General features: G+C 34.3%; 1 protein-coding gene across 1 annotated transcript in view; it reads left to right on the top strand.

Annotated features, from left to right (window-relative positions):
- The first annotated feature begins 4,719 nt into the window (after positions 1 to 4,719).
- Positions 4,720 to 10,914, top strand: part of LOC127681466 (vomeronasal type-2 receptor 116-like) — a 39,845-nt gene continuing 33,650 nt past the window's right edge. Inside the window, exons 1-3 of the mRNA XM_052177745.1 lie at positions 4,720 to 4,925; positions 9,074 to 9,344; positions 9,705 to 10,511. Coding sequence (XP_052033705.1) covers positions 4,720 to 4,925; positions 9,074 to 9,344; positions 9,705 to 10,511 — 1,284 coding nt within the window. The remainder of the gene's footprint in view (positions 4,926 to 9,073; positions 9,345 to 9,704; positions 10,512 to 10,914) is intronic.

Here is a 10,914-nt window from a genome sequence, read left to right as displayed (position 1 = left end):
GTTGTTTCCCCCCAAGGGGCTGCAAATACCCTCAACTCCTTCAGTTCCTTCTCCAACTTTTTGAAAAGAACAACTCTCTCAGTTTAATGTAGGCTGCAGGAATCCTCCTCTTTATTTGAAAAGGCTCTGTTAGAGACTGTCAGGAAAAAGCCATATCATTCTCCTGTCAGCAAACACTTCCAGGGACATGAAAATGTGTACAGTTTTGGCATCATTATATGAGATAGATCCTTGGGTAACCCTATTAAAAATGGGGAACAGAGCTAAACAGAGAATTCTCAACTGAGGAAACATGAATAACTGAGGAGCTCCTAAAGAAATGATCAGCATCTTTAGTCATCAGGGAAAGGCAAATCAGAAAGACCCTGAGATTCCATCTCAAACCAGTCAAAATGGCTAAGGTCAAAAACTCAGGTGACAGCAGACGCTGGTGAGGATGTGGAGAAAGAGGAACTCTCCTCCATTGCTGGTGGGAATGCAGACTGGTACAACTACTCTGGAAATCAGTCTGCTAGTTCCTTAGAAAATTGGACATAGTGCTACCTGAGGACCTAGTTATATCACTCCTAGGCATATACCCAGAAGGTGCTCTGACATGTAATAAGGACACATGCTATGCTAAGTTCATAACAGCCTTATTTATAATAGATAGAAGCTGGAAAGAAACCAGATGCCCCTCAAAAGAGAAATAGAAACAGAAAATGTGGTACATTTATATAATGGAGTATTATTCAATTATCAAAAACGATTTCATGAAATTCACAGGCAAATGGATGGAACGTGAATATATGCTACTAAGTAAGGTAACCAGTCACAAGAGAACAAACATACTGTGCACTCAGTGTTTAGTTATTAACCCAAAGGTTCAGATTACCCAAGATACAATTCACAGAACATATGAACATCAAAAAGAGGAAATACCAAAGTGTTGATGCTTCAGTGTTTCATATTATAAGATTACTAAAATAGAGAAATGTGTGATCTGAAGTGGAAAGAATAGAAAACTACACAGTATTTGAGACTGGGGGCACCATATTTAATACATGTTCCTCAGGACACAACGAAATATTGCAGCAAGTTGACCACACTGAATGTAAGTGCTGGAAGTGGTAGATGACTAGAAGGAAGTACTGAACACAGCAAAGGCAGGTACCAACTCCCAGGGATTCAGGCAGCAAACAAGTACAGTAAAGTTCAGGAGAGATTATATCCAAATATGAAGTTGAGAGATAGATGCACAATTCCCCCCGTGATATTGGTGAATGAAAAAAAAAACAATTTTTTCATTTTTTTTTAATTAATTGTAACCCATACCGTGACAAGTGGACCATACTTTTTTGGAAGGTCAATTGTTCCATAAAATTTTTGAAGCAATAAAACCTGAAGGGCTCAAAAGTTAATGGACATATAGTTAGATAGATTGTGAATGTAGGAATAAAAGAATTAGATAATTGTGAGTTTTGAAGAAAATGTCTTGTTAAACTAAAGACTATCTAATAACAAAAATGTAGAATATAAAAGTGTTTTAACATATCACATTCTTGCCCATGCAATATAATTCAATAGCTAGAAAATAAACAAAAACAAAACCTTAAAGCCACTGAATTGCAACAAATATATATTTTGAAAATATAATTTTTGTTTATTTAATTATATATATGTATTTTATACATTCTTTGTCTACATTCCAAATGATTTCCCCTTTCCCAGTTCCCCCCTCCCCATATGTCCCATAAACCTCTCCACTCATTCTCCAATCACCTTTCTCCTTTTTCTCTGTCCTGATGCTCCTCTCCAATGCTAGTTCAAGCCTTTCCAGGATCAGGACCCTCTCCTTACTTCTTCATGGGAGTCATTTGTTATGCCCCTGGATGTTTTCCACTCCTTTGTCAAAGATCAAGTGACCATAGGTATGTGGATTCATTTCTGGGTCTTCAATTCTATTCCATTGGTCCACTTGCCTGTCACTGTGCAAATACCATGCAGTTTTTAACACTATTGCTCTGTAGTATTGCTTGAGGTCTGGGATACTATTTCCCCCAGAAGTTCTTTTACTGTTGAGAATAGTTTTAGCTATTCTGGGTTTTTTGTTACTCCAGATGAATTTGAGAATTGATTTTTCTAAGTCTGTGAAGAACTGAGTTAGGATTTTGATGGGGATTGTGTTGGATCTGTAGATTGCTTTTGGCAAGATGGCCATTTTAACTATATTAATCCTGCCAATCCACAAGCATAGAAGATTCTTCCATTTTCTGAGGTCTTCTTCGATTTCCTTCTTCAGAGACCTAAAGGTTTTGTCGTATAGATCTTTCACTTGTTTGGTTAGAGTCACATTAAGATACTTTATATTGTTTGTGGCTATTGTGAAAGGTATCATTTCCATAACTTCCTTCTCAGCCTGCTTATCCTTTGAGTACAGGAAGGCAACTGATTTGCTTGAGTTGATTTTATAACCAGACACTTTGCTGAAGTTATCAACTGTAGGAGTTCTCTGGTGGAGTTTTTTGGATCACTTAAGTATATTATCATGCCATGTGCAAATAGTGATAATTTGACTTCTTCATTTTCAATTTGTATCCCCTTGACCTCCTTATGTTGTCTAATTGCTCTAGCTAGAACTTCAAGTACTATATTGAAGGCTCCCTCCAGAGCCCTCAAGGCTGGATTCATGGCTCTGCAGGGCCTGATTCACCAGAGCGTGCTCCTTGTATTAAGCTCAACTCCAAATGAATCAAGGACCTCCATATAAAACCTGACACAATGAAACTAATCGAAAAGAAACTGGGGAAGACCCTGGCACAGGACATGGGCACAGGGGAAAAGTTCCTGAATAGAACACCAATAGCTTATGCTCTAAGATCAAGAATTGACAAATGGGACCTCATAAAACTACAAAGTTTCTGTAAGGCAAAGGACACTGTCAAAAGGACAAAATGCCAACCAACAGATAGGGAAAGGATCTTCACCAACCCTAAATCCGACAGAGGGCTAATATCTAATATATACAAAGAACTCAAGAAGGTAGAACCCAGAGAACCAAATAACCCCATTAAAAAGTGGGGTATGGAGCTAAACAAAGAATTTTCACATGAAGAACTTCGGAGAGCTAAGAAACACCTTAAGAAATGTTCAACATCGTTAATCATTAGGGAAATGCAAATCAAAACAACCCTGATATTTCACCTCACAGCAGTCAGAATGGCTAAGGTCAAAAACTCAGGAGACAGCAGGTGTTGGCAAGGATGTGAGAAAGAGGAACACTCCTCCACTGCTGGTGGGAATGCAAGATGGTGCAACCACTTTGGAAATCTGTCTGGTGGTTCCTCAGAAAACTGGGCATGACACTTCCTGAGGACCCTGTTATACCACTCCTGGGAATATATCCAGAGGATTCTTCAGCATGCAATAAGGACACATGCTCCACTATGTTCATTGCAGACCTATTTGTAGTAGGCAGAAGGTGGAAAGAACCTAGGTGTCCTTCAATGGCAGAATGGATACAAAAAATGTGGTATATTTACACAATGGAGTACTATTCAGCCATTAGAAACAATGAATTCATGAAATTCTTAGACAAATGGATGGAGCTGGATAACATCATACTAAGTGAGATAGTCTCAAAAGGTCAATCATGGCATGCACTCACTGATAAGTGGATATTAGCCTAGAAACTTTGAATACTCAGGACATAATCCACAAATTAAATGATGTCCAAAAAGAATAACGGAGTGGCCCCTGGTTCTGGAAAGACTCAGTGCAAGAGTATAGGGGAATTCCAGAACAGGGAAGTGGGAGGGGGTGGATGGAAGAACACGGGGATGGAAGAGGGCTTATGGGACTTGCAGGGAGTGGGCACCCAGAAAAGAGGAAATTGTTTGAAATGTAAATAAAAATATATCAATAATAAAAAGAAAAAAAAAGAAAAAACAATCCATGAAATCACTTAAGACAGTGCACAGTATACTCTCTGTTCACTCAGCTTGCTATTTAACCTGACCTTTAATGGAGAATGAAATAAAAAATTGCATGCCTTGGATTTCCCATTAAATCACATTTTCTTAACAGCTTATGAATAACATTCCATACAAATTGTGTATGTCCCATGACCCTGTTCTAAAATAAACAAATACATAATAGATGCAGGAAACAATAATCAGACTGAAAGGAACCATATAGTGCTAAAGTCTACAAGTACTGAAGATGCATAAAGGTATTGCTTACTTTTATTAATACTTTTATATTACTGAGATCAATTGGGTTTAATTGGATTCACTTACATAAATGCTTGTAAAACTTATTGGAATAACCTATGTAACAAAAGTGAAATGTTGCAAATGATTTCAGAAAACTGGTTTGATGAACATGCCTTGTGAGAAAATATTCCCAAAAGGAATTATGTCTGGAACCTTCATGTCTACTTGCATGAATATTATCATAAGATATATAGAGAAGGATAATAATGTCCAAAATTATTACTTATAATTTTGTACCTGGCCATAGGGTCTCAGATGCAGAGCCCCAGGCCAAAGAGTGCTTTAGAATCCTCCAGAGGCAAGAAGTAACCTGAAAAGCAAATGCTGTGAGAAGCACATGTGTTCTTCAATGATAACTACAGTAATAAAATGTGACATCTGGATGTGTTCTTGAAAATTTGATATAAAAGATTCTGCCTGTCTGACTCTTCACACTGCATTTTGCTCAAGCACCTATACTGATGACATGGCTAAGATATTTTCTTTGATTGTTGTCTTCCTGGTTCTGAAGCTTTCCTTTCTTTTTTGCCACTTGAGTGACCCCAAGTGCTTTTGGAGAATAAAAGATACAGAGAATTATCTTGGAGATAAAGATGTTGATTGTTTCTTTTCCATTTATACAAAGGAAGGTTATATGAAGAATGCTTACTTCAGTGAGAATATAGACAAACAGTAAGTGCATCTTTCACTTATGCATAAATGCACATTAAGCAATCCAGGTGTGGTGAGAGAGATAATATCCTATGTGACTTCTGGCAGTTTATTTTTAGGACATAACTAAAATTTAATTTATGTTTCATGCCTGGTAATTTTGCTAATTATGTTAGTTTATGGTTAGCTTGGTTATTATCATTTATGAATCACGATCCAGTTAGATGCTGAATGAATGAATCATAACATTGACTTGCTCTTAGGGAGATTCCTTTTATATGACAATTTCCATCCTATGGTTTCATTACATGTTAGTGTATGATGCATTGTTTGTGGCTAAGAGTCTGAAACATCCAGGGATCCAGGTTAGTTGAGGCTGATGATCTTTCTATGGAGTCACCCTCCTCCTCAACTCCTTCCCACTTTTCCCTACTTCAACCACAGGAATCCCCAAATTCAGTCCAATGGTTAGATGGAAGTATCTGCATCAGTCGCAGTGAGCTGTTTGTTGGGATTTTCAGAGGAGAGCCATGTCATAGGCTCTTGTCTGTGAACACACCATTGCATCAATAGGAACCTCTATTGAGATGAATCCCAATTTTGCCAAGACCTCTTTTTCCTTAGTCCTCTTTCCATATTTTTCACTGCAGTTCTTTTAGATAGAAATGTTTCTGTGTCAGAGATTTTAATTGTGTGATGGCAATTATGTGCAATCTTTTAAAAACCCAAACAAGTCCACATTACACTGTTGATATGCCCTTATATTTATGGCCTTCCATTATAAGACGTTTAAGTATCAAAGGGATACAGTTTTAAAGATTACTGATTCTTTCTCAGTCAGCATATTACCTCATTAAGCATATAAACATTGCTTATATTAGATTTTAATTTAATCATATCTTAAGCACAGATAGATATTAAGTGCATTTTTTTCTCATTTGTGTATATAATGGGTGTATATGGCATAATAAGAGGCTAATTTCTAAATAGGGCAATCAAGCTTGAAAATTCAAAATGTCATTTCACATTTATGCTCGGAAGTAGAAGATTCTGTGGTGCATTGAACAGGAAATACTCATCAGATAAACTTCACGCTTTCCACAGAATTAAAAGAAATCCCAGAACTGTTTAGTAGGCACTCATCAAGCAGATTAGAAAATGTAGCATCATTGGTGATGGCAAAACAAAGCCAACAACATCTTAAAAATGTAAAGCATTATTGATTTTTATAGAAACTATTGACTATAAAATGATTGTATAATAAAAGTTAATGTAAATTAAAGTATATGATTCCAAAAAATTAAACACAAATTTTAGTATAACTAGTTTGATATAGGTTTTTTCAATTTATATAGTGTAGATATATAATTTATGATCCATGTCTTTAAAGGGTGAATACAACACACACATATGTGTGCATGTGTGTGAGTGTGTGCAACACTATAATCTACTTAGAAGATTTAATGAGAATCCAGACTGCTATGTCTTAAACTCTTAACTTTTTAATTATCCCTATACATCCTCTTCTCAAATCGACATTCTGTTTCATACTTATACATCTGAATTTTTAATATGATTGTGATTATATGACTTGTGACCTATTACTCTTTTTATTAAATGTATTATTTTCTAAATCCATCTAATTTACAGCATAAATCAAATTTACATTTTCGTCATTGTTTGAATAAAATACACTCTTAGCACAATATACTCAAATTGTGAATTTAGTTCCCTCAACCCCTGAAGGATCTTTTTCTAATTACCTCATATATGTACCCATGTCATTACCTTTACCCATTAAATCTTGTTATATAAAGAACACTTATAAAATACGATAAAACGAATATTTCAGATTATAAAGATTATTCAATCAAACAGAAAATGAGTCCCTACAAAAATAACAAAATAGTGATGAAAAAAACACTTATAGACAAATAGAAAAATAGACATATGCATCTTTACAAACAAGAAGCCCATAAAAAGAAAATTTTGGAAGGTATGTCGTAAACACAAAAGAACATTAAACTTTAAAATTTAATCTGAAAAACATGAGACAAAGAATTTCCAATACGTCACTGAGTTTACATTGTGTTGTTTATGTACTTGGCATTCGATTCAAACTGTATCACCAGTGATTTTTTTGTATCCCTAATATGGTTGCAAAATTTGCAGTTGAGATTTCTTCTCAATAATAGACATGGCTGCATTTTTACTCTTTTCCATGAAGCAATACAGTTGGGCTAGTACTATTCAAGACAGATAAGTTATTCTATTGCAGTTTTCTGGAACTTATTACCCACAAAAAAAGTCATGTGTCCAGAAATATGTTTATTTCTACATCTTCAGTTACATTCTATTGATCAACCTCTATCCCCATTAAGCCAATTTTATTAGTTGTGAGTAGAAAATGATATAAAAAGAATTGATATTCCTTCTAGTTATTTCATTATTTAGGATTGTTTCAACTATTCTTTTTTAAATTCTAAACTGCAGTTTGTAAAGAAAAATCAATATTACTTAACATAGTAAACCTTATTCAATCCGGAATTGGTGTGTATTAATTAGAGAATTTGATTTTCAAAATGCATATCTTTCTCCAGTACAGAAAGGCAGTAGCTTTGAACAGTGTTACACAGTTTCAGGTATTTGTGAATGAAAGAAGAAAATTCAAGAAGTAAGGAAATAAGACTAGTATAAAAGTTACTTAAAAATTAAGAATTTGTAAATAATAGAAAACATAAAACTGTTAAGTCAATTTAATGCCAGCTTCAAAGCCACATGTTATGTATATTTATATAACTATTTACTGAAGTCCCAAAGCATTACAGAAAATACAGAAGAGGCAAAAGAAAAATTCAAGTACCACACACTGAATGATATCTTTTAAATAAGATTATAAAATTCCTTAAAAATGTATCAAAGGAGATATATGCAGTTAAATTATATTTAATAAAAGAGAAAAATTAAAATAACCATATTAGAAACAGACCATAGCTGGACATATCTGAGCCAAATGGAACCCAAAGCCAGTGATGTGAAATTCAGTGATTCTAGAGAAAGAATGAATTAGTACATCCTAAGAGTACATGTGAAGCTACAAGAGCACAATCCAAACCAATAGATTGGTTGTAGTTCTAAATAATCTTATGTTCCTCAATTTTGTACAGCCTCAAACAGAAAAATGAAAACAGATGAACTGTGTAAAATAAAGAAGTGTAAGAATAATTGTGGTGTTTTCATTACCTTTAATCTCTTTAGACATTTGCAATTGTTGACACAGACAAATTTGGCTACCTATTCTTCATTCCTTAATGAAAGGCACATCACAGATTTTAGTTCTCATTCTGTAAAAAAGAAAAAGATTCTAGTCAGTAGATAATTCTTATTTCTTTTCCATACAGTATTAGAGATATAAGATGAAGTCATGGGTATATTCAAAGTTAGAATCTTAGAAATCCAAAGCTTAGAAATCATTTCTTTTTAATTGACGACTTATAGATATATCACCATGGTCAGGATAAACAAGATGGAACTGTTGAAAATTTCAAACATGACATATCCTCTTAGCATAAAATTCATATTTTATAAAAATGTTATTAAAACATTAAAAGAAAAAAGGCAAATGGTGTTTAATTTCAGAACACAGTTCAAGCAGAAGTCGAAAGAAGATAACAGGTTTTTAATCACTGAGAGATATCTCACTGGTTAAGAGCAGTGACTGCTATTTAAGTGGTCATAAGTTCAATTCCCAGCAACAACATGGTGGCTCAAAACCATGTATAATGGAGTCAGATCCCTGCTTCTGGTGTGTCAGAAGAGAACATTGATGGTGTACTTATATGCATAATATAAATACATATATCTTTATTTAAAAAAGAAGATAACAGAAAGTTCTGTAAATGCTTAATACATTTGTATATTTTAGATACAAGACTTCAAATCAAAGGTGTAATGTACAAATCATCAAATTAAAGTGGTAATACTTTAAGATTGTTAAACCATTTTGCAGGTTTCACTTACTAATCCACCAAAACAATGAACTATGTCAACAAACGAATGTGTCACAAAAAAAAAATCCAAGAAATCTTTTCTTAACCCACATTGAGATTTACTAAAAATTATTGTAATTACAGCCCCCATCCTCCATGATTGGTGTGCTCTGATTTCAGGGTGACACCTAAGGCCATCCATTTGATTTCCTCTGCTTATTTTGCCTTTGAAGAAATCAATAGAAACATTCAAATTCTGCCCAACATTTCCCTATTAGTTAAGGTTGAATGTAACCTAATTGCGGAAAGTGTTTGGTCCTTGAATAAAAAGGAAATTATTCCTAATTACTACTGTACAAATCAGAGAAGATACTTAATTGTACTTACGGGACCTATATGGATAACATCTTACAAACTTGGACCAATCCTGTACTTCTCCAAAACTCCAGAGGTAAGTCACAGAGGGATACTTTTAATGAAATATTATCTTACTACAGTCTGAGTTTCTGGGTACCCAAGCTGAATAAAATTCAGAGAATTCATTTGTGCCTATTCTAATTTACTGAACCTAAACTGTGCTGTGGTAAACTCAACAAATTTATCATAAATGGGCAACAGAGACAACATAATGTGAAATGTTTAACCAGAACACTTAGTTTATCTGTACTTGTGTAGAAATTCAAAAGATAATAAGATGAAGAATCTATATACTTTCTCACAATTCTTGCATGTGCTCTAGCACATTAAGTCTTAGACAGAACCCAGTGCATTCCATCTTCTTCATAATGATCATATGGTTAATATCTTTCAGCTTTACTGTGGTTATTTTCATCTACGTTTAAGTGACCAGGAGCAGTTTCCTCATCTCTACCAGATGACACCCAAAGACACATCTTTACCAATAGCCATGGTGTCCCTAGCAGTCCACTTCAGATGGATCTGGGTAGGAGTGATCATTACAGATGATGACCATGGAATTCAATTTCTTTCTGAATTGAGAGTAGGAATGGAAAGAAACACTATCTGCTTAGCATTTGTCAATATTATCACATATGATGAGATGTTATACATTAAAATGGCTCATAAATATTACCACCAAATCATAATGTCATCAGCACAAGTTGTGATCGTCTATGGGGATAAAGAATCTCTTCTACAATTGAACTTCATGCTATGGAATTTTAAAAACATTCAGAGACTTTGGGTGGCTGTGTCACAATTGGATATGATCACAATGATAGGAGATTTCATGCTTAACTCCAAGCATGGGACTATTATTTTTTCACATCAGCAGTCTGAGGTGTCTGGTTTTAAACAATTTCTTCAGACAGTGCACACTTCTAACTTCAGTAATGACATTTCTTTTGCTAAACTGTGGTGGACCTACTTTAAGTGTTCTTTGCCACCACCTAATTGTACAAAATTGAAGAATTGTCCAAACAAAACCCTATTTAAATGGCTTTTTGTGCCACCCCTTGGAATGTCTATGAGTGAAACATGTTACAACTTATACAATTCTGTGTATGCTGTTGCCCACTCACTTCATGAGATGCTTCTGCAACAAGTAGACACATGCTCAGAGAATGATGGGATGGCACTGGAATTTAACTCCTGGAAGGTAATAATTGTTACACTGAATAACATACATATATGTCACACACACAAACACACACACACATACATATATATCATGATGATATATAGATATATATCATAGAAATGATATTCAAAGGGAATCATAAAATCAAAATCCTGCAAATAAATAAACTTTATCCTGAATTCATGTATTTATGGACTGTTTTACTGCATAAGAAACCTATCATGTTATTGTCATAATTTATGTTATAGTCAACAATGGCTCAAAGTCAATATTTCATAAACTAAGTCAGGAAATTTCATTCGATATTTCAATCATACATGAATCTCATGACTTTAACATTGGAAACTTTTTCTCATGAAATCAATGAATCATATTATGTAAATAACATGTCTTTTATTTGAACATAACGTTTCTAATTAAT

This window comes from Apodemus sylvaticus, chromosome 1, assembly GCF_947179515.1.
Source record: "Apodemus sylvaticus chromosome 1, mApoSyl1.1, whole genome shotgun sequence".
NCBI classification, from domain to species: domain Eukaryota; kingdom Metazoa; phylum Chordata; class Mammalia; order Rodentia; family Muridae; genus Apodemus; species Apodemus sylvaticus.
The sequence above is the reverse complement of the archived record's forward strand: the minus strand, read 5'-3'. Positions and strand labels throughout refer to the sequence as shown.